Source organism: Bos indicus, chromosome 3, assembly GCF_029378745.1.
Source record: "Bos indicus isolate NIAB-ARS_2022 breed Sahiwal x Tharparkar chromosome 3, NIAB-ARS_B.indTharparkar_mat_pri_1.0, whole genome shotgun sequence".
In the NCBI taxonomy this organism is placed as follows: Eukaryota; Metazoa; Chordata; class Mammalia; order Artiodactyla; family Bovidae; genus Bos; species Bos indicus.
In genome coordinates, this window is record NC_091762.1 from 44920067 (window position 1) to 44945974 (window position 25908).

General features: G+C 35.3%; 1 protein-coding gene across 2 annotated transcripts in view; it reads right to left on the reverse strand.

Moving 5' to 3' along the window:
- Positions 1–1221: 1221 nt before the first annotated feature.
- SNX7 (sorting nexin 7) overlaps positions 1222–25908 on the reverse strand; it is a 118725-nt gene continuing 94038 nt past the window's right edge. Inside the window, exons 8-10 of one of the 2 annotated variants that reach the window (XR_011565789.1) lie at positions 23630–23782; positions 2309–2491; positions 1222–1657 (exon numbers count right to left, since the gene is read on the reverse strand). Coding sequence is in view for 1 of the 2 variants with exons in the window: in XM_019957009.2 (XP_019812568.2) it covers positions 1580–1657; positions 23630–23782 (231 nt within the window). In the remaining variant the exon portion in view is untranslated. The remainder of the gene's footprint in view (positions 1658–2308; positions 2492–23629; positions 23783–25908) is intronic. The other variant, XM_019957009.2, reaches the window with a different exon arrangement.

Consider the following 25908-nt stretch of genomic DNA (forward strand, 5'->3'; position numbering starts at 1 on the left):
GTCAGTATTTAAGAAAAAATATTTAGTTTTATATTTGTGTGTGTGATTGTGTATCTCTTGTTTTAGTTTGTTGTTGCTGTTCAGTTGCCCAGTCGTGTCCGACTCTTTGCAACCTCATGGATTGCAGTACATCAGGCCTCCCTGTCCCTCACCACTCACCATCTCCCAAAGTTTGCCCAAGTTCATGTCCATGCCATTGGTGATGCCATCCAGCCTTATCCTCTGACACCCTCTTTTCCTCCTGACCTCAATCTTTCCAACATCAGGGACTTTCCAATGAGTCGGCTGTTCACATCAGATTTACAAAATACTGGAGCTTCAGCTTCCTTGCTTTAGTTAAGATGATTTAAATGTCTACTTTGTGTGTGAGAGACACTTATTTACATGCTAATAACCAAATGATTAAAAATAATAAGCAAAGTCTGGGATACAGTGAAGGACAGAGAAGCCTGGCAAGCTGCAGTCCCTGGGTTGCAAAGAGTCAGACATGAGTGCCTGAACAACAACCACCACCAAAGGGTACAAGTCATCCATGTAAGGTAATATGCATGACTACATACCTCACACTTTATTCCAAGTCTTGAGAAATATCTATTTCCAAAAATTGGCAAATGTTAGATAATATATTCAATTTTTACATAGCTATAAAATGAATATAAAATCACTTTGTATGGTCAATATTACTAGACTGTGAGCCTGTAAAATGAATTGAGGTGTAATGTGTCTCTATTCCTGTTATTGTAACTTGTGTATCCCTGTTACCGTAAGTCACCTGCACTTGTGACTTACAACAAATAAAATGGGAGAACAAATTTGATAAACACTGTGTACATTAAAAAATAAAGCTAGATGTGAGTTGCAAAGAGTATGTAAAAAAAAAAAAAAACCCCAAACATAAAGTTACTAGTAGGAAAATGACTGTATGAGTATTTCTAAATAATAACTCAAAAATAATTTATATTTATCTTGGTAGCCTTTAAACAATTTTTTAGCTTTAAGCAAACCAACTTTCAAAGTTATCTTTAATTGTTAAAAAATATTTAATCAGTTTTGCATATTTACTTTGAATTCCTAATATCAAAGTAAATAGTATTTCAGAGAAAATTATGATGAAATAAAGATGAATACACAGCATACTTATTAATATACACTGGATTCATATTAGAATCCTATTCAGAGCCTTGAGCTACTAATAGGAAAAGAATGCACAATAGTCAGTCATTTCATATTAAACTTTTTATTAAAACTGAGTCTTTACAATATATTTAAAATGACATATTCCACAGACAAATATTTAAGAAAAAAACTTTTTTATGTATAATTATTGGCATACAAATTTAAGAACATAGTTAAAACTAAGCTACATATTTATATGTATGTATATGTATGTGTACATATATATATATATATATCCAAATTTATATCAATGATCTGGAACACCTGAGCTTTAAGTTGTTGGTTTTCCAGATAGTGTGAAATACTTTCCATCCACTTTAGAAAGGATCCAGCCCATTGAGAAAGAATAACTTTGGTTAACAGACATTATCTTCCAAAGATCACATAGAGGTCTTCAATGAGATTACAATTTATCTTCAGAGGCTTCTTCCAGGTGGAGATCTGTCTGTGATGTAAGGAAGGATTCCCATGTAGCAAGGCACTAAATAATGGAAACACATCATCAGGAGATCAACAGTAGTTCACTTTCACTGTTAGAAAAATTAGTAAATCCTTATATAACTGTTCCAATAGCAATCTGTCCATCTCCCCTTTCCCATCGGCTTGCCAGGATCCCTGTCATTTTTTACATATTTTAACTCTTAATGAGGGAAATTATTGCTAAATAAGATGAAAAGATAAAGGTTAAAAAATTAGCATGGATTAGTTTGCTGAAATAATCTACTATGTCCCCACTGTCAGGGCAGAAACAGATCTAAATTATAGAGGAAAAGATGGACCATTTGGATATGAGGCAGGCATAAAGCATCTCGACAGAGGAGTGGTGATACAAGCATGGTTTAATCAGATCTGAATCCTACTATATCATATATGTTTGTGCAAGTTGATTAATCTCTGTTATAGTTTCTTCAGCTATAAATTAGGTTAATGATAATACCACAAAAGCAATTGTGAAAATTAAATTTACATAATCTGTATAAATCTCTATGCAGAATGCCTGGCTCAAAGTAAATATTCAAACATCAGCAATTATTATATTATAATGGTCTACCAAGACTAAGTAGTGAGTGAAAGTGAAGTGAAGTCGCTCAGTCGTGTCAGACTCTTTGTGACCCCATGGACTGTAGCCTACCAGGTTCCATCGTCCATGGGATTTTCCAGGCAAGAGTACTGGAGTGGGTTGCCATTGCCTTCTCCAGGAGATCTTCCTGACCCAGGGATTGAACCTGGGTCTCCCAAATTGTAGGTAGACGCTTTACCGTCTGAGCCACCATTAATGTGTCCAGGAAATGAATCAAGGTGATCTAATTGAGAACTATAGAACAAAAGAGAATACATATTTTTTTTTAATGTGGACATAAAACATACACCAAAACTCACCATATTCCAGGTTATACAATAAGTCTCAATATACTTAAAAAGAATAAATCATATGAGGTTTGTTCTCTGAGCATAGTGAAATTAACTTAAGAATCAGCAATTGAAAGGTATCTGAAAAATCCCCAAATATTTGAAATCTAAAGAAGAAATAACAAGGTAATCTAGAAAGTATTTTATTTTAAACTGAATGAAAATGAAAACACAATATATAAAAAAAATTTGGGATGCCACTTAAGAAGTACATAAAGAGAAATTTATAGCACTAAACACCTATATAAGAAAAGAAAAAAGTCTTAAATGACTTCAATTTCCATCTTAAAAACTAAAAAAGAACAAATTATACTGAAAGTAAGCAGTAGAAGGAAAAAAACAGAAAAGATAGCAGTGTGAATCAATGAAAGAAGAATCACTGGATCTTTGAAAAGATTAACAAAATTAGATAAACTTTTAGCCAGACTGTTCATAAAAGAAGAGAGATGATATAAACTACCAACTGTTAGGGGTTAAGAGAGGTGCTGCTAAGTCATTGCTATTTTTCACTCATTACTTAAATGAACAATTAAAGCACATCGTGGGCACTCAGCTGCTACTACTGCTAAGTCGCTTCAGTTGTGTCCGACTCTGTGCGACCCCATAGACAGCAGCCCACCAGGCTCCGCCGTCCCTGGGATTCTCCAGGCAAGAACACTGGAGTGGGTTGCCATTTCCTTCTCCAATGCATGAGAGTGAAAAGTGAAAGTGAAGTTGCTCAGTCGTGTCCGACTCTGTGTGACCCCATGGACTGCCGCCTACCAGGCTCCTCCGTCCATGGGATTTTCCAGGCAAGAGTACTGGAGTGGGGTGCCATTGCCTTCTCCATAAGAAAGGTGACATCAGTCTAAATTCTACTGAAGGAAAATAAAATCTTACTGAAAACTTTATACTTATACATTTGAGAACTTGAATAAAACCAATGAAAAGACACACACTACCAAAATTACCAAAACTCACTCTAGAAAAAATAAATAATCCAAATAAATCTGAATTTTTTGTTAAATATCTTTCCATAAAGAATACTCCAGGTATAAATGGCTTCCTTAGCAAATTGTATCAAAAATTTAATGAAGAATCATGTTAATTCTACACAAACTTTCAGGGAACTGAAGAGGAAGGAAAGGTTTCCATCATACCAGAGATATTACAAGGGAAGAAAACTACAGATCACTACCTCTCATAAATACAGATGTAAAAATTCTAAACAAAATTTTAGCAAATCAAATGCAGAAATCTATAGAAAGAATTATACGTCATGACCAAATGGAGTTTATCCCAAGAATGTAAGATTGGGTTAATATTCAAATCAGTGTAACTGACTGTATTCAATGTAATACCATCTCAATTGACATGAAAAGACATCTGTCAAATTACAAATGTCCATTTCTTAGTTTAAAAAAAATTCTCAGCAAACTAGAAACAGATGGGAACTTCCACAACTTGAGAAAGAACATCTTCAAAAAACTTACAGTTAACATCATATGGACAAATGTATTAACTATTTGCTGTTATTAGTATTTTATTTCTTTTGAATGCCAAGAAAAAAATTTAATTCAGCTTTATGGATACTTAAAAATCCTCACCAAATTTTGAACATAAGAAAGGAAATAAGAAATACCTAAATACATATAATGTTTAAAAATCTATCCACAATGTATACAAAAGTATGGAACAAAAGGGCTAATAGATTGTAGAATCATAGTTCACCTTTGTAAAAAGTCCTGTTTCCTGTGTGAAACTCATTTCTGGCCTCTTCTGCAAATTCATACATAATCTACTATCTGGTAACCCTGCAGGGTAGCCCAAAGCAATTACTGCTTTCAGGAGATAGCATATCTTTTCGATAACTCTGCCAAACTATTATTTAAATAAACTTCTGAACATACTCAAGGCAAAACTCAATGAAAATGTGAGCAGTCTGCTCTATTTAGAATTCCTGTCAAATAGATCCAAACTGCACCAAAAATTGTATTAATCCTAATGTGAAGAAGCTTCTATCATTGTCATATTCTTCAACTATCCTAGTTTAATAAATGTCTAAGGGAGATCAGCCCTCCCCGCTGATTACTGCTGTGAATTAATATTTCCATTTCTAAAGAAAATCCTCAGAAGGACAGTGAAATGTGGTAAAAGAAACAAACTAGCTATTTAACCATTTCCTTATCATCCACCATATGAAAGGCAGAAAAACAATTTATGTATTTTGAAATATAGATTATAGAACACTAGCATAGAAAAACAAGTATCATGACAGCTGCTAAATATCTATATGAATACTCGGTGAGGCATCATCATGGTTGTTACCACATATTGGGCTTCCCTTGTGGCTCAGCTAGTAAAGAATCCACCTGCCATTCAGGAGATGTAGATTCAATCCCTGGGTTGGGAAGATCCCCTGGAGAAAGGAAAGGCTACCCACTCCAGTATTCTGGCCTGGAGAATTCCATGGACTGTAGAGTCCATGGGGTCGCAAAGAGTTGGACACGACTGAGTGACTTTCACACTTGACTATCACATATTACTTTCTTTAAACTTCACAGTGATGATTATGAATCTTATTTTACAGATGAGAAAGCTGAGGATCAATGGTTAAATATGTTTGTGATATTACAAATCTGAGAAGAGGTACAGACATTTAATAGGAAATGGGAAATAATTAATATCTTGAATGACCACCAGAGTACATTTAATAAGTCACTGGGCCATCAAGATGAGATAACTTTCTTTTATACAGTGTAAGAAGAACCATTTTGGAGGAGAAGAGGGTAAAAAAAATGCATGATTGCAGGTGGATCAACTTTTAGGAAACAGTATAAATGCAGGTTGAGTGTAGAAACTGATTTTTTACGTATCTTTTGGAAGTTTTTAAGTATTTCCAGCTGTATGTATACTCTTTGAAGATGACTGAGTTAATAACATGCCAGGCAGAAAGTAAGTGTTCAATAAATGCTGAGAGCATAGGGAAGGAATGTACTGACCTGCTGATGCAAATACACTGATCATCAGAAACACTGCACTTTTCAATCTTAATATTAATCAACTGACATCCTGGCTTCTATTAATCACTAAATGTGTTAATGTTAAGTTTTGCCATGAAAACCTGATCCCCAGTCAGGGTGCTGACCAATCAGTTTTCTGGGTCTACAAAGCTGAGACATGGTCCTGAACTGTATAACTCCTGATGCTACCAGTCATCTTTTGGAATTTTGATAGCAGATATTTTTACTAACTAAATATGCTAATTTCCCCCTCCTGCCAATGTTTAATATTAACCTGTTGATATTGATATGTTGCATATTTATACAGTCAATGTACATAAGTCTATTTTTAAATAATCAAAGATAACCTCTAACGCTCTTTAAATCTCTTTATCTTTTTTTTGAGTATGAAAAACTAAGTGAAAACTCAAGAAATGGATTTTTTATACCATAAGCAATTGGGATAATTGAATGATACGAAGAATCATCAAAACAACAACTAAAATCTCAAAACCCAGTGTGAGACTTGCTCATAACTGTAAATTATATATATATTTTAAAGTATTTCTATTATTTGGCTTCTCACTGTTTTCTATCAAGGAACTGATTTATTCCCATTTTTAAATCATTATAATTAGTAAAGCAAGCTAATATCTATTAAAATTAAAGTAACAATCAAAAATATCTAGTGTCACAGTTGACTTGACCTTTAATTGTACCCCTTAGCTCATCAATGGCACCCCACTTCAGTACTCTTGCATGGAAAATCCCATGGATGGAGGAGCCTGGTGGGCTGCAGTCCATGGGGTCGCTAGAAATCGGACACGACTGAGCGACTTTACTTTCACTTTTCACTTTCATGCATTGGAGAAGGAAATGGCAACCGACTCCAGTGTTCTTGCCTGGAGAATCCCAGGGATGGGGGAGCCTGGTGGGCTGCCATCTATGGGGTCGCGCAGAGTCAGACACGACTGAAGTGACTTAGCAGCAGCAGCAGCAGCTTAGCTCATTCTACTTTGATTATCATACTGTCATAGAGGATCAATAACAATTCCACATTTAGTTGAATAATGTGCATATTTTTGTACATTTTATTTGCTACAACAATACTCTGACAAACTGAAGTAATTGCATCTTATAGGTAAGAGAACTGATCTACTGAGTCCAGTACTCTTTTCTATTGCCCTATGCTTCTCACTGCAGTAAAAGAAAGCCCATAAACATGTTGAACATGCTTTTAGGCAAGATGTGGGGTGACTAGAAAGCAAGTATATCACAGATCCTCAATAATTGAGAACCCAGTGCACATTTTTTTTTTTTCCCTAGGTGGCTCCAGTTTGTAGCCAAAGACCAAAATCTGTAGCTTCTCTTTGAAGGCATGACTGGGAAAGACTGTACAGTTAGGAAAGTGAGCCAGAACTAGGGCAAAAAGACCCAAAAGGTAAATAAAAGCCCTTTTGTTCTGACACATGCTTAATGACTTCTTAAATAGAATATGTAGAAAGTAAGTTTTAATTATAAAATTAGTCTTGAAAGTAAATCTCTTGCTACCTCAGTAAAAACAGTGATGACATTTTGCCCTACGAAAAGGTAAATGTCTCATTAGCTCTCAAAAGTGACAGTGATCCACAAGTAGATGTGATTAAATTTTCTAAAGAATGAATGATGACAAAAATGGGCTTTCTGTTGGTATAATATAGCTTCCAATGAAAGCTTCCACATTTAAGAATCACTGTTTTCTCAAAATGGTGGGATAGAAAGAGGTTCTGTCCCACAGTCTGAAAACATTCAAGCGAATGTTTTCACTTTTCTGGGCCTATTTACCCATTCACAGAAGAGGGGGCTTGAACCACGTGCATGTGTCAACTTTCATCCGAGAGCCTAAAATGGCCAACACAAAAATAAACAAACGCAATCTAGTTATTAACTTAAAAGCTTTTGCACAGCAGAGGAAACCATAAAGAAAATGAAACGACAACTTACAGAATGGGAGAAAATATTTGCAAATGTCGTGACCAACAAGAGACTACTTTCTAAAATACAAAAACAGCTCATACAGCCTAACATAAAGGAAAAAATCGAAAAATGAGCAGAGGGTCTAAATAGACATTTCTCCAAAGAAGACAGACAGATGGCCACATGAAAAGATACTCAACATTGCTAATTATCAGAGAAATGTAAATCGAAGTTACAGTGAGGAGTGACTGAGCACATACACATCACCTCACACAGCTCAGAATGGCCATCATCAAAAAATCTAAAGCAATAAATGCTGGAAAGGGTGTGGAGAAATGGGAACCCTCTTACACTGTATAGCCACCATGGAGAACAGTATGGAAGTTTCTTAAAAAACTAGAAATAGAAGTACCATATGATCCTACAATCCCACGCCTGGGCATAGATCCAGAGAAAATCATAGTTCAAAAAGATACATGCACTCCAATGTTCACTGCTGTACTACTTGGAAGAACTAAGGCATGGGAGCAACCTAAATGACCATTGATGAAAGAATAAGAGGTATATATACACAATGGAATATTACTCAGCCAAAAATGAATGAAAAAATGCCATATGCAGCAACATGGATGGACCTAGAGACTATCATACAAAGTGAAGTAAGTCAGACAAAGACAAGTATCTGAGCAATCTAAAAATAAAAAAATACAAGCAAACTTACATACAAAACAGAAATAGACCCAAAGACATGGAAGACCAACTTATGGTTACCAAAGGGGAAAGCAGTGGGAAGGGAGGGTAAATTAGGAGTTTGGGAATAACATATATATATTACTATATATTTAATAGATAACCAAGAAGGACCTACTGTATAACCCAGGGAGCTATACTCAATATTCTGTAATAACCTATAAGGAAAAAGAATCTGGAAAAAATAGATATATATGTATGTACAAGTGAATCACATTGCTATACACCTGAAACTAACACTGTAAATCAACTTTACTTAAATAAAATGTTTTTAAATTGGCAAATGAGATTGCATATTAATTGATAAATATGCCTTGTTCTATTTGGCTTAACAGAGTATGGAAAGGCATCGAATATAAAATTTTACCTCTGCCCTCAGTATTTGATATTTATAAGTTTTTTGCCTCTAAGACTTTTCTTTGCCTCTAAAAAATAAAATTAGTTATTTTATTATGTACATATGGACATGTATATTTTAATACCAAATAAAATTTGTGATGTGTATACCATTATTTTCAGCACTTTACAGAATAGGATACTGAGGCTCACTGAAATAATGAAAGGTGTCTGAACTTAAAGTCACAAGTTATGCCTATCCAAAGCCCATGTTCTTAGTCACCAGGTGACAGTGCCAACATAAAGTTTTATATCTCCATAGGTAATGCTATGACCCTGATCATGGAACAGCCAGTGGAAAACCTAGTCTCATGCAAATTATCACAAGAATCAAATTAAGAAAACATTATCTATATATCTCTGCTAATGAAGTAAAATAACCACAAATTTGCCTAAAACAATAACAACGATATCTACTAATATAAAATGTGATAAAAGCCAAACCTTACCATGTACTTTTTTTTTAAACCAGAAATTTCCATATTAAGTCAAAAGCTGTGCTTCCAGTTTTCCTATTAACCCCAATGACATAATAACTGCATCTCTCTTAATAAATTAAAACAGAAATATGACTGAGCATCTGTTGGGGGCCAGAGTGAGGTACTCCGCCCGTGGCAAAGGTCATGAGGAAGGAGGCTCGACATATGCAAAGGCGGGATCGAGCCTCAGGAGTCCCCCTGGAAATCCTTGAGCATCTACCCCCATAACCAGAGCCTGCCTACTTTACTACTTTGTGCTCTCCCCTACACCTCTGACTTTACGGGGGGCTGTCTCCCACCACCTCTTTCGGAGAAGAAGTTAACTTAGAGCTCCAGTTAATAATAACTCCTGGGCGTGACAAGAGTGTTTCAACCTACAGACTCCTCTGAAGGTTCTCTAGCCTGCCTGACGGGCTTGTCCGGCCACATGTGATTGCTCACAGCCTCCCAACCATGAGAGGCACGAGATGCTTTAAACCTTCTAAAAACAGGTTCCTTAAGAAAAGTTAGAAAACTATTAGTATAAGTATAATGGGCTGATTAAAAATTGTATTGGTGAAGCGTTTTTCATTTGTTGAGCCAATGTTTGTTGCTAAGACTCCACATCCCCTGCCTTTACACACATTAATGAATATATAGAAGAAATAAGTGTTAACCTTTGATATTAATCACGTTAGATCTTAGGCTAAGTAAATTCTTTCCTTAACTAAAACCCACTACACCCTCACCCTATAAGAATGTAACTTTATTTGGGTGGCGTCTGTTTTAAGAATAATCACCCTTGGAGAAAAAAGTGTTCTGGTTGACTGACCACTGTCACAATGAGAGGGTCATAAATTGTCAGCAGGCCCCCTGGCCAGAAGATGATGTAACACCCCTAAGACCTCTGTATACATTTGTATGAAGCACCTGACTTTAATAAAAGTCAGGACTGCTGTCCCCACGTGACTTTTGTATAACATCTCAGTGTATAAAAACAGACTCTGGAAAATAAAGAATTGGGATCAGTTCCTCGAAATACTGGTCTCCCCATGTCTCTCTCTCTCTCATTGTGGCTGAGTCTCCATCTGGAGCGCGGAACCCGCCATGCTTACTTTTTATGCCTGGGCTTCTAAGATCCGACCGGGGAGGCCTCAGTGTCTCCTTTCCTTCGGGAGAACGGAAGGACGCCTGCGGCCTACATAAGTGGTGCAAGCTTCTTGTCTTGAAGTTTTATTGGTCTCCTGCGTAAACCAAGCTACTCAGCCTCTTTTCTCCACTGAATTTTCCTACTGAGCTATCCTCATTCTATTACTCTTTATATCTTTGATGAATATTTAAATAGTCGCCTAAGCCGTCTCCCCTTCAAATACCCTGGATCAGCCGGGGCTGGAACCCAGCAAGCATCCTTTACATATTTTAATGCTATCTCAACTATCTCGGGCACAGATGACATCACCTACATGTGAGGAAACACTGAAGCTCAAATACGTAAACATCGCCATACTAGGCCAATATCATTGCAAAATAAATTACATTGTAAAAATTGTAGGTCATACCTAAAATGAGGGCAATGGGGTGTGTAACATTTTAGTAACTGCTTTTTTAATCACCTAGACCTAAGATCCAAATAGTAATGAAAACTTTTAGGGGCTGCATATTTAAACATTTTCCTGAAATATAACCAATCTAGAAAAAAAATTAGAGATGATGTTATAAAAGGAAATCAACTTCTATTATTTTGCAATGGCTCAAAATTATTCAATAAATTTCATTTTTGGAAAAGTCTAAATTCAGAATAAACTGCTAATTTATAATTTGAGAAATATCAGTAACTTCAAAATGACAAGATTTGCATTTTTTTCTAAAATTAGTTTTACATATTCCTCAGGAATATAAGTAATAAGTTTGCATTTGTAAATACTGCAAATGTTAATACTGTTAAATGACTGCAACAGTTAACACAAAAAAACTCATTAGCTACAAACGCCATCTTGTGGTCCTTTTAAAAATTATTTTGTAGTTTGCAGATCTCTAACTCAAGATCTTCTAAAGATAGAAAGAGCCTTAGATACAACCAATTCCATTTCTCTCATTTTTACATGTGGAACAATTGAGGCTCCAAAGATCTAATACACTGGAAATCTATAGAGAGAATACAAGAGCCAAAATTTTCATATTTTCTACTCATACTTTTATATATGATATCATCATTCTCTTCTTTTTTTTTTAACTAGTAAAAAGCCAATTACATGAAGTTTGTCCAGTTTAGTACCAGACACTTCAAACTCTGAGCTGATCTTGTTTATCATACATGAAAATACAATAAACCAAAAGAAAAGCACATTTACTTTTGGATTACTGGATGAAGGCACAGCTATGATAAAGCACATTATTTTAAAGCATTTCACACACTTTCTAATTTTATTCTTCTAAAAACCTGTGAGGGATGTGTGTGGATAGGGGGCAGGGGCATAGGAAGACCATTGGTTGCACCTTTTGACAGATTAGAAAGCTAGGTATAGAGAAGATATGACCAAGATTTTACATTTAGTAGCAGGCATCCTGATATCCAAGCTTAATTTGCTTCATTAGGAAATCCACCTTTTTTCTTCAAAGTTTTACAACATGCAGTGTGTGCGTGTTTGTTTTAAGTCATTTCTTCCTTTTCTTTACAGGAACTATTGTATTGGTCCATAGCATACAATCTGTCCTTTATGAAGCACAGTGAGATGTAAGTTCTTGATTCAGAGTCTAGATAATTTTAGAAATGATTTCATTATAAAATGTAATCACCTATTTAAATGTTTGATTAACTTAACTACAGAGAAACTCACCTAATTCAAAGGTTGGGAAAAGACAGACTGTCGATGCTATGGTGTAACTGTCACTTATACACCTAAATTCAACTTGGCTTGTATAAATAATTGAAAAATAACTATATCTCAGAATATAAGAGATTAATGAAAATGTTTTAACATAAGTTTTTAAGAAAGCAGAAACCTATAAAACAACAAAAACTTTAAAACTTACATGAACTATAATAAAAAATGTTCATAGTTATTTGGAAACATGAACTATAGCTTTGGAATATGCAATTTAGAATAGAACTCATCATTTAATAAATAAAATACAGTTACATGATACTTTTGAATTTTAAAAATGATAAATACTTCATTTTTAAGGTTTCCTTCAGTTCAGTTCAGTCGCTCAATCGTGTCCGACTCTTTGCGACCCCATGAATAGCCGCACGCCAGGCCTCCCTGTCCATCACCAACTCCCGGAGTTCACTCAAACTCACGTCCATCGAGTCAGTGACGCCATCCAGCCATCTCTGTCATCCCCTTCTCCTCCTGCCCCCAATCCCTCCCAGCATCAGAGTCTTTTCCGATGAGTCAACACTTCGCATGAAGTGGCCAAAGTACTGGAGTTTCAGCTCTAGCATTATTCCTTCCAAAGAACACCCAGGACTGATCTCCTTTAGAATGGACTGGTTGGATCTCCTTGCAGTCCAAGGGACTCTCAAGAGTCTTCTCCAACACCACAGTTCACAAGCATCAATTCTTTGGCGCTCAGCTTTCTTCACAGTCCAACTCTCACATCCATATGACTGCTGGAAAAACCACAGCCTTGACTAGACGGACCTTTGTTGGCAAAGTAATATCTCTGCTTTTTAATATGCTATCTAGGTTGGTCATAAATTTCCTTCCAAGGAGTACACATCTTTTAATTTCATGGCTGTAATCACTTAATAAATAAAAAAACACAGTTACATGATATTTTGAATTCTAAAAATGATAAATACTTCATTTTTAAGGTTTCCTTAGAAGTATGTAAAAATCAGACCTTGGTGCCTTTAAACTGAATTCTATAATTAATCATGCTTTATATACATTATAATACTTGAATATCAGCCAGATTATAAATTTTTAAATGAGAAAAAACACTACCTATGTTAATTTGAAGAGATGAACAAACTCCTAGAAAATAGAAGGAACTTTAGAGCAGTGTTTCTCAAACTATCTGTGGTGAAGAACATATCTTTTGTTGGCTAAGAACCATTAGATCCTACTGAGCTGACTAGTTCACACTTCATGCCACAAGAAATCATCACAAAAGCTGGACAATACCCCATCTGGCCTATACTTGATTCAACAAAAGAAGTCTAATAATCACCTGGACATCATGACAATGTCTAATTGCCCTAGAATATTTCAATTGGTTATATTCTATTTCTGAATTTATGTTATAAATCTGTAATAAACAATTTATGAATTAGGCATTAGTCCACACTTTAAGTAACATAACTTTAGAGACCAATTACCCAAGGTTTCCTAAATTGTGTTCCATGACAGGCTAATGCTATAAGAAGAAATGCTAACCTAGTCAAAGTTATGTCTTAGATTCATAAACCATATAAGAACATCTGTTAAATCACTTTAGTCATGTCTGACCCTTTGTGACCCCACGGACTGAAGCCCTCCAGGTGCCTCTTTCCATGGGATTCTCCAAGCAAGAATACTGGAGTGAGTTGCTGTGCCTTCCTCCAGGGGATCTTCCCAACACAGGGACTGAACTCCTGTTTTTATGTCTTCTGCATTGGCAACTGGGTTCTTCACCACTAGCGCTACCTGGGAAGCCCATATAAGCACATAAAAGGTTCTAAGAACTTCTTTAGTAAACATGCTTGTTTAATTCAAACTTATTTGACTACAGATTCTATCTTTTCTATCAAGATAAACACCCATTAACATTACAAAAATTAATTTCCTATAAAATGCCTAGAGAAATTCTACTTTAAACAGAATTGCTGATGTACATTATTCAACAACTGCTTTAAAATTCCCAATGGCAGAGAACTAATTTCTTTGCAATGCAATTTAATATAGAGAATACATAGGATATAATTCTTATTTTGTGAATTCAAATTATTCAACTTCCAAAAGTTAATTCTAGATATGCTTTCTTTTTAAAAAAATTTTCATTGGTGTATAGTTGCTCAGAACTATGTAGTTTTTCCAGTAGTCATGTACAGATGTGAGAGTTGAACCATAAAGAAGGCTGAGTGCCAAAGAATTGATGCTTTTGAACTGTGGTACTGAAGAAGACTTTTGAGAGTCCCTTGGACTGCAAGGTTAAACCAATAAATCCTAAAGGAAATAAATCCTGAATACTCATTGGAAGGACTGATGCTGAAGATGAAGCTCTGATACTTCGGCCGCTTGACGCAAAGAGCCAACTCATTGGAAAAGACCCTTATGCTAGGAAAGATTGAGGGCAGGAGGAGAAGGGGACGACGGAGGATGAGATGGTTGGATGGCATCACCAACTCAATGGACATGAGTTTGAGCAGGCTCTGGGAGTTGGTGATGGAAAGGGAAACCTGGTGTGCTACAGTCCATGGGGTTGCAAAGAGTCAGACACCACTGAGTGACTGAACAACGACAAGAAGGGTGGCAGGGAATTTTTTTTTTTTTAAGTGTCTTCTAACATAACAAGACCTCATGAATCTTATAAAACTTCAATTTTGAAAGAAGCAAATTTCAATGTGGTGATCAAGACAAAGACCTAGTAAATTAAATGACTTAAACTTGACAAAGTGTACTTTCATTCTACATGCTGAAAATAATCTTTTTGCAAAGTATTTTTGGTTTGAGTATAAAGATTCCTTGGTGCTAGGGTTTGGGGTGGGGAGAACCAGTTAGAAGTAGATTTACAACTTGGAGTATGAAAGGACTTTGTCATCAACATAGAGGATAACATTTACCTTATTTTCTATGAGAGAGAAGAATTCCTTTGAATCACTGAAAAGCTGTATCAAATTATTGAGGTGAAACTTTAAAAAGGTAGTTGGCTACAACTGAGCAATTTTTTTTTTTTTTTAACACAAGTGGAACTGAAATTTACTCTGTCAAGAGTTCATAGCTACTAAACATCTTCAGATGGTTTTACAATAAAGGCTTTAATGAACATTAGAAGTCTTACATTTTTATCAGTTTCTTAAGTATTTTCTAGACAATAGCTCCATAAATATTTCAGACATGAATTCCATAAATGACTTCTGTGAACAAATAAATCTGAGATCTTAAACAAAGCTGAACATAGTCCTTTCCTAAGGAGTTTCTTAGGAACTTTAAGGTGCTAAGATGCATTGCAACATTCTTCAATAAAATGAAACAGCATAACTTAAGAGGAAGGCACTTGGCTATGAAGTTGGCATACCCAATGACAGCAAAACTAAAATAAATGGGAGCAAATGATTGTGTGATCAAATATGTCCTCAAATAAACAATTAGAGACTCAAAAACTATGCCGAGGGACTTCCTCCAGCATTTCTACGAGTTGATTTTTAAAATTTATAAAATGTCTTTAATGTAGCATTCCCTCAGCTCAGTTTATAATTTCATCTCTTCATTCATCCAAGATTCCTGGTACAATCTATCAAGCTGAGAAGGCAGCTTCCCAGCCTCTGTGGTTGTTAGTCTCCATGGATGCCTCTCCCACAATCAATCAACTAATAACAGAGGACCATAACAACATCCCATGAACAGCCCAAGCAAGAGTTTATTGAAGATTTTGTTTCTATAAGCAGTGGTGAAGCCTCTCATCTGAGAGTAAGAATAAAAAGTTTTAAAGTCCTAGGATGCACAAGGTTATTTCCTCTCTGCTTCCCTTGTTTTAAGCATTATTATTATGTACCTTTAGATTCTACTTCAAATAGGAATTGATTGCTTACCAAAAAAAAAAAAAATTTCAATAGCATAAATGGTAAAAAAGGACAAGATTAATCATTAAATAATCAATAGTGTTGGTCTCTTTACTAAAAATACAAAGGGAAAAGTTCCTAGGCATTCAATGGAACATTATGGCATTAAGAAGATGAAAACTTGGTGTTCTGATGAAGATGACTGTCCCTAAATAAACTGGATGGTCCCTAAACGTGTGGTGTACTGTAGCCCGAATTTGTTAATCCTGACATCAGGTTTCTAATGAGTACCTTCCAGTGAATAAAAAAGTCAATAACGTGGACAAAAGAATGTAATGAATTGGAAATTCTAACTGGCACAAAAATGGTCAGGTTGAGTAAATATCTAAGCATCTTAGCCTCTCAAGCTGGTCATGTTTACTTTTCAGGAAATCTATCCTATGCATTAATGGAAATCTACTGAATTCACTAGGGTGTATAATGTAGTTTTGAAACATTCTTCCAACAGTTCCAAATAGAAACTGTTCTTTTCTGAAGGGTTGTTTAAACACCATCAGGAGATCTGTCTTCCTGAGTTCTAGAGATTAGGTAAGATATGAGTTTAAGTAAATGCTATGAGGCATGATTGTAAAAAGAAAAGTACCCTGATATGGATTCCAAAATCCCTGTCCTAGATAACACTGACTTATTCTAGCTTTTTGTTCTTATGATTTTCAAAGGGAGCTGAGATACACATTAACCTTAAAGAAATTATCTATTTACTCCATTTCATCTTAAGAGACTGTCAATATAAAAATATAATTTAAATTGCTCAACATAGAGCAACTATTATGCCTCTTTCCCAACATTTAAAAGGAAAACTAAGAAACTGCACGTTATTCTTTGTGACATGATACTAAACAACTATAGCTGAGTAAACCTTCAATCACTTCCATCCTCTCTACAAGAAAGACATAATACTGATGCTGAAATTAAACTTTTTTGTAATTTTTCAAATCACTTTAGTAAATTCTAGGGAATATGACTAGATGGCCAGGGTTTCCTTCCTTTCCTTTTCTTTGACTCCCAGATTTTCAAAATAGTACTTTGTCATCAAGTTTCTGTCTTGTTACATAACAGCTCCTCTTTGTTGGCTGGAGTTAGATCTTGGGAAAGTTATTCTTCCTCACTGCTCCTTTCAATTAATGTAGACGAACAGCAAGTCCATAATTTATCTGAGACCCAACTTTTTAAAAAATTATGAAATTTCAGACAGATACATAAATTCCACTCATCAGAATCTTCTTAGCTTGCAGTTTTACTATCATTATCAACACAGATTAACCTCTTAAAGTCACACTGTTTGGGAGATACCTTTATTTGGATCACGGTGTTTTAAATATTCATGAAAATTTTAAAAAATGTTCCAATATATATAGCACATCACTGAATGTAAAACAAAAAACTCTTTTGCTACAATTTATTTTACTATTCCCCAATATAACAAGGAATATATTTCTAAATAAAAACAACTATACCTGAAAACTTCTAGGAGATTCAATGCTTCTCTGTTACTTACTTTGTAAAAGAACTTCTATGATGTGTATTTTTAACATTTTCTCTGCTTTTTGAATGGTCCATATATAGCTGGACTTGGATTTTAGGGAAGCATTAGTTGTGTTATTGATTTGGCTAGATTGTGAACTCTTGAAATGATTTTTTTTTTTGCTTCTTTTATCTCAGAGAAAACATCCTATACTAGATGCTTTTCTGCTTCCTAGATACCCATGTAGATATAAATATTTTTATTATTCAATAATGATAGAACCCTTCTACTAAGTCAGTTTATTACGATTCAACTAAACGAATTCAAATACTCTTCCATTAAAAAAGTAATATATTGTAAAGCTGTATCAATCAAATGAAACATACATATACTTATTATTCTTCCCTAAGGGGAAGTTTGAATTTGAATGCTGCTTAGCATAAGGTTTTGATGTTAATAGAATCTAAAAGAATGATTTTACATGAGGCAATTAACATTCTTAAATAAGACTGATAGCATTTGAAATGAAGTGACCTCTATCTTGGCTATTTCTTGAATACCTTATCAAGAAAGATCTTAAGTCTAATGTTCATAATTATTTTAAATAGTATTGTTTATGAGAGCATAAAAATTTACATAAATGTTCAATTATTAGTAGTATTCTTCACTAATAAAGATATATGAACATTATGTACTATATAAAGATCAAGTTATACAGAAAAATGTTTAAACAAATGAAAAATATAGAACTCAAAATAACACATGTCCACTGTAGTCATCATAACACAAATAAGTAATCATGCTTTTATGTTGACATATGTGGAAATGCAGAAATTTTAAAATATTTTGATCAGCACAGAGCAAATTATTTTTCTATAAATGCATTTCAATATACCCCTCTCTAGGAGATAAGGTTATGGGTATTCTTTATTTCCTCTTTATACATTTGTGTGGTTAACTTTTGTAGTTTTTGTACATGTATTAATTCTAAAACCAGAAAATGAGGCCAAAAAGACTTCCATATATTAACTCTAAAATAAACTATGCAAAGAAATAAATTTTACTACTTCAAGTATTCTATTCAGTTAACTACAAATGATTTTATTTGGCAATAATTAATATTATGTGATCTTTTCATGATTATTATATTAAACTTTAAAGAGCATATTACTTCAGTTTATGATATCTACCAAGGATTCCTTCCTTTTAAATTTCTTCACTATCATCATAATTATCAGCATCAGCATCATCAACAATAAAAACATACTATTTTATACCTTGTGTTTTTGTTTATTCACTAAGTTATGTCTGACTCTTGCAACCCCATGGACTGTAGCCTGCCAGGCTTCTCTGTCCATGGGATTTCCCAGGCAAGAATACTGGAATGGATTACCATTTCCTTCTCCATGGGATCTTCCCAACCCAGGAACTGAACCTGCATTTCCTGCACTGCAAGCAGATTTTTACCACTGAGCCACCTGGGCAGTCTTATTTTGTACCTACTAAAGAACAATTAGAAAATGTCTGTGCACTTTATCCAACATGTCATAGTTTATAGTTTTAGCATCCCTTCACGTTTTAGTAAGAAATAACTTTCTTTGGTTATTTGGATACTAATATACTTTGAAATTATTCACCTATGGTTAATGGGATTTTTTATTTTATTGCTTTGTTCTTATTTTTTCAAAAAAGATTCAAGTTTATTCTTAGTTACTGTCCATACAGAACACAATTGGGAATAGCTTCATTTTACCTATTCAGAGTTTATTTCAGATCCTTGTTTTATATTTGAGGTCAACTGTCTCTAAGTAAATTCACACATCTAAGTACAATATTTCAGTTAGACAATAATGGGCCTTTGATACAGACATATCTCATATTTACAAACTGATTTTCCTCTGTCATTTTAATAGTTAAATTATAAGTTATAAACAAGTTGTAACCATTTAACTTCATAAAAGTCCAAAGACAAATGTTTATACTCTATTTTTTCTATCACACTAGGAGCAAACCCCTTTGGGGGTTTATTATTATTATTTTTTTTTTTTACAAATGTTGATGAAAAAAGAAGTATTTTCATAATAATGTGATTAAATTAAAAAGGAACTGGAAAGATTCTGCAACATTTTACTTCCTTATATATTTGACATATTCTGAAGTTAACAGATAACAGCAGACTGTTGCTGTTTCAGGCCATACAGTCTGTGTGTTAATTAGGAAGCCTTGATTATATAAGGGCTTCAATTTCCGATTATGCCTGGAATCATGTGCCAAATCAGTTAAAAGTTATTCACTCAGGAAAAAACTCAATAAATAACTTGAGCTGCAGAGACCCTATAAAGTTATAATAAAGAAAACCAATGATTCCTCCAAATATCTCCATCTAAAATGCCGTACACTTGATATAATTTTAGTAAGGTTTAGAAATACAATTCACTTGGAGGAACAAGTTAAAAACATAGATACAAACTACTGCGAGGGACAAAATTTGCAATATGGCAATATGGCACAGTGATGCTAATTTAACTATTTCTAAGAAGATGGTATTTTGTATAAACTGAGTGCACTCTATCAGAATAAAAAAAAGTGTGCATTTATGTGAGAGGTATAGTCAAAATCCGAACATTTCAGTTGAAGTTCAATGGGACTACTATGAACATTTTCTCGTAAGAAAATTAAAAACCCAAACTTAGAACTAAGTTTTGCAGACATTATCATGAGAAGACAACATAGTATTGAGTGTTTGTCACATGATTTTTATAACCTAATATGTTTTATAATCATAATCACTTATAGTATAATGTATATTCTAATTTTCTTAAAAAATTATTTCAATTATTAATTGTCATAGCACTCCTATAACGTCAGTGTGGCCATGTTCTATCATTAAGGAGAGATAAAGTTATTTCTGTGGTTTTAAAACAGTTAAAGTTGTAAAAAAAAAAGCATATAGTGACAAATCTGCTTTATCCAACAGAAATATTTTAAATCATTTCAAAATCTGAGACTTATGGGGAGTTCCTTTTAGATATTTTAATTTACTTAAGGTTGTCAATGTAGAATAAAAAAGGAGGGGAGGCAGAAAACGATCTTTCCAACCCCACTTGCTAAAAAGAAAATCACTTAAATCTGTCCTCCAATCTGTAGCCTGCTGCCACGAAACCTCTATGTCAGTTCACCTCTCTGTCTCTGTTGCTACAGTTTCTAACCAGGCTCAATATGTTTAGTTTTGTTCCACTATGACCCATATATAGCCTGCGTGATCATTCTAAAAGGCAAGTCCAAATTGTCTCTTCCCTGCTGAAAACTCTTTAATGGCATTTCCCATTTCCCTTAGAATGAGAAATAAAAAACAAAGCTTATTAAGGCCTTCTTCAGACTTCCGTGGTGGCTCAGATGGTAAAGCGTCTGCCTACAATGTGGGAGACCCGGGTTCAATCCCTGGGTCGGGAAGATCTCCTGGAGAAGGAAATGGCAACCCACTCCAGTATTCTTGCCTGGAAAATCCCATGGAAGGAAGATCCTGGTAGGCTACAGTCCATGGGGTCGCAAAGAGTCGGACACGACTGAGCGACTTCACTTTCACTTTCAGCCTAATAGTGTTCAGGACATACTAACACAAAATATGACACACTGTCATATAAGACAAATGAGTTTGAGAAACAGAAGCGGAAGGTCACTCTGACCTTCTTCCAACCCTTATCTCCTGAGGCAAGTCATAAAATCCTCAAGTAAGAGGTGGGATCCTCATCCCCAGAGGAAAGGTGCATCTTTACCTCTGAAGCCAAGGACATGAAAAGACACCTCCTAAGCCAAGCACATGAGAAGACTCTTAACAAAAAGGCCCTGCTAAGTCTCCCTCAGTTTACTGGGCTTACGTTATACTCCTTAACCTATCCCTCTCTACAGGACAACCCAATCTTCATCAAACCTAGCATAAAAATACTCAGATCTGTTTCTTCTGATCTTGATTTGTTGATGAAGGCTCCTGTGCCACAAAGAACTTATATTCATTCAACTTGTATGCTTTTTCTCCTATAAATTTATCTTTGTCAGTTTCATTTTCAGACCCAGCCAGGGATCCTATCAGGGTTGAGGGAAACATTTTCCTCCTCTACAAGCCTCATTTTTCAATTCAACACTATCTCTACTCCACCATTCTCCCAAAAGGAACCTCAGTAATTTGAACATGTTCTCTCTCACCTCTCTGCTTTTGTGCATGTCTTCTCTTCCTGGAACTCTCTTTTTCACATCTGAATCTCACTACCTCTCATTCATTATTCAGGACTCAGCTTAAATATATCCTCTGAGGAATCGTCCTCTTTCCTTCTAGATTAGGTTAGATGCCTCTGCAAAGCCTTCCTATCCTGGATCTTATTATACTTTTTATTATAATATTTTGTTTTAATTGTAACCACATGAGAAAGAGATTGTGTTTGTCTTGCACACTGTGGTCTCTCCAGGACCCAGCACAGTGGGTGGTGGTAGTAGGGGCTCAAGTATTTCTTGCTGAATGAAAATATCAGTATTAGTTAGATAATCTTGCAAAATATAAAATATTTTAAAGTACCTTTAACCTGGCAAGCACTACAGAATACAAAATATAATTTTCTTAATGTATCAATTTCATATAGTCATATATTCAGACAGAGATAAGGTTAAAGATGTATTTTAATATATACCTTCTAGGAAAAGTATGTTCAAATAAGCTAGATGAAGCAAGCAATAGCATAAAATTCACTGAAAATAAATACTACTGTGTTCAAAAAAGACAATCATTTGAAAAGCAAAATGTTGATTAGGCATTTTTCCTAGGGTAAACAAAGAAAGAAACAAACAAAACCAACCAAACTAAACTAGAGGGAACTAATGCTCTTTTTTGACCTTTTGAATAGCTACAGAGGAAAGGTGGGGATGGAAGGGACAGAAGGTATAAGATCTGAACTAAATTCCTGCTCATTCAAACTTCTGTTTCTTTTCTGACTTTGCAAACAATACAAGAAAAGGAGCATGCATGCTCAGTGGCTGTCATATGCAACTCTTGGTGACCCCATGGACTGTAACCAGTCAGGCTCATCTGTCCACGGAATTTTCCAGGCAAGAATACTGGAGTGGGTTGCCATTTCCTTCTTCAGGGGATCTTCCTGACCCAAGGATAGAACCTGTGTTTCCAGTGTCTCCTGAACTGGCAGGAGGATTCTTTACCACTGAACCACCTGGGAAGCCCAGGTAAGAAAAGGAGAGGAAATGAAATTTTAACCAGATAGGAGAATCATTAGGAAGCCTGATCAAATGATTTTTGAAGATGTCAGATCCTGTCAAAACAAGAAACTGAAGGGAATACAAACAAAACAAAATGGTAGCATTTAATTTTTTTTCATATATATGATTCTGTTCAGTTTATTTGTATTGTTTAAAATTAGGGAAATAATAGACAAGAAACCGAAGGGAAGACAAACAAAACAAAATGACAGTATTTAATTTTTTTTTCATATATAAGATTCTGTTCAGTTTATTGGTATTGTTTAAAATTAGGGAATAGGAAAATATGAAAATAAAAAAATCATCAGTGTTTAAATAAGCTCAGTTGTAACATATAAAATATTTGTAGCTTTTTATATAATATATTATGAAACCATTTCAATTTGGCACTGGTCAAAACAACTTCAGTATAACTGCTAAAAGTCATGAATACAACTCATGGTGGTTTTGTCATATCTTGTCTGCTTCATTAATAAATATTACATTTGGGTTTTTCTTATGGCTACTTCTTAAATCGCTTCCTGTCATCCTGAGTCTTATCTTAAAGTGAAAGTGAAAGTGAAGTTGCCCAGTCGTGTCCGACTCTTTGCAACCCCATGGGCTGTAGCCCACCAGGCTCCTCCGTCCATGGGATTCTCCAGGCAAGAGTACTGGAGTGGGGTGCCATTTGTGCAAAATGGCACTTACTTCTTTTCCCTTCCCCTATATTCTGAGTTTTACATGAAGATAGCAGAATTCTCTCTCACAGCAAGCTCAGCTCAAATTAGGCACTTGGGCATGCTGTGGAGGAAGGAAAGCTCATCACCTTCTTACAGGGAAACACATTTGTGTTGATGGGTGGGTTTAGTGATGCTCTATTAACTGGCAGCTCCACTGGCACTGAGCCACCAAAGAGGATTTTGAATGTGACACTTGGTTCCTGAACAGACTCCTTTAACACAAGACAAACAGAAAGTAAGAGAGAGGATAACTTTTTTAAAAGAAAGCAATACTGCATATCACTAATTACCTGTTCATAATACAGGATGTTTTCCTCAGCCATATTTGTAAATGCTGACTTGATATCATTTTGCATGTTTTGTTTCCATCTTTCCCAATCTGCTTTCAGGGCATTATTAGCGCACTCCACTTTATCTTCCAGTTTTCCAATCTCTTCTATAAGCTGAATTAGATCACAAAGAGAGATCAGTTGATCTATGCATTCCTGCCACTAAGTGAATTCTTTGAATCTAAGACGAATATTATATATTTTTAAAAAGCACAAGAATATTTTTTTTGAAGAGTCGCCAGTATGGTCAGAGATATCATGTAGAGTTCTAAGGTCTGCGACCAATAGCACTTGACTTTGGATAAATCTCTCAAACCTTGGGCCTCAGTTTCACTATTTATAAATCAAAGGAAAATGAACTACAAGTAATCTCAAAATTCTTTTGCAATAACTCTGTCATTACCACTGTTTGTGGTGATAATATTTATGTTAAAAGATACGGTTTCACATCTTCAGCTTGTCTTTCCTGCTTCTCACTTTTCAACTGTTTTGACCAGAATGCTCAATTAACTGACGTGTTATAACATCCATATAGATTATTCAGTCCAACCTGGAGGCCCAGGGGATTAACTAGCTACATTCCATTCAGCTGGTAACAGAGGCAGGTTTATATCTCAGGACATGTGACACCTAGTCCACACGCCATTAGACAAGCTGTGTGTGACAGTCACACCTCCTCCTCAAATCACCCAGCAACATTTGAGCATGGAACCCACCAATGTATTGCTTAAATTTAACACATTATATTTATACAAATTTTAATATATTTATCCATATTTTGTTTATTCCTATATTCAGCATAAATATATTTATTAAGTGCCTTCTATGTATCAGGCGTTCTTCAAGGGCCTGGAGATTCAATAATGAAGACAACAGACAAAAATTCCTGCTTGTACCAGAACTTATATTCCATCAGGAAAGACAAAGCATAAGCAAGACAAATGAAATATCTATCATTTGATAATAAGCACCAAAAAGAAAAATGAAGGAGAAAGGTAGATAAGGAGTATAAGAACAATGCAATTTTAGATAAGATGGCTGGGGAAAATCTAAATAAGAAAGTGTCATATCTAAAGCTGATCTTAGAGTGAATCATGCAGTTCTTAGCGGGAAAAGCATTCCTGGCAGAGAAAACACAGGGCATCAGTCTAGAGATAGAAGCATGTCTGGATGGCCCAAGAAGAGCAAGGGGACCAGTACGACTGTAGCAGGTGGCAGAGTTAAAAAGAGGGAAGATCCTAGGAGACGCAGGCAGAGAAGCAGTTGGGTGACCAGATCTTACTATGCAGTCCATGGTAAAGGCTCTAGGTTTTATTGAGTGAGACCAAAGGCAGGGACAGTTAAGCAGAAATAACACCATTTCTCCCATGTTTTATTAATAAAAGGGGCATTATACATTACTACTATTCCTTGAATCCAAGTATTCAAAAGAGGCTGTCATTAAGAAGGTCCCCATTACAGACATGCTAAAAGGTAATAATGTATGTCTTAGAATAAAAAAAAAAATTATTTTACTTTCAATGCTTGCTTAAAATATCACGTTTTATTCATTCATTTTGCTATGAAATTTCACTCTGACTCTATTTCATCGCAGCCATATTTGCTTTTATTTCCCTCAGACTAGATGTTTGGTATTATATAAATCTTTTATTATCTGTAAAATGTAAAGTGTTAATTGCTCAGTCGTGTCTGACTCTTTATTACCTATGGGAGATCTATTTCATATGTAGGGTTGGTTTTCATGGTTTGTGTATGGTGGGAATATGTAGGTTTTTTTTTTTTTTTTTCCCTTAACTTTCTTGTTTTGTTTGTAAACTATCTCAGTGAGGCCATTTATTACTTTTATGGGTACCTATGAACTGTGGTGCTGGAGAAGACTCTTGTGAGTCCCTTGGACTGCAAGGAGATCCAACCAGTCCATCCTAAAGGAGACCAGTCCTGGGTGTTCATTGGAAGGACTGATGCTGAGGCTGAAACTTCAATACTTTGGCCACCTCATGCGAAGAGCTGACTCATTGGAAAAGACCCTGATGCTACGAGGGATTGGGGGCAGGAAGAGAAGGGGATGGCAGAGGATGAGATGACTGGATGGCATCACCGACTCAATGCACCTGAGTTTAGGTGAACTCCAGGAGTTGGTGATGGACAGGGAGGCCTGGCGTGCTGCAATTCATGGGGTCGCAAAGAGTCGGACATGACTGAGTGACTGAACTGAACTGAACTAATGACTCTATGGGGTG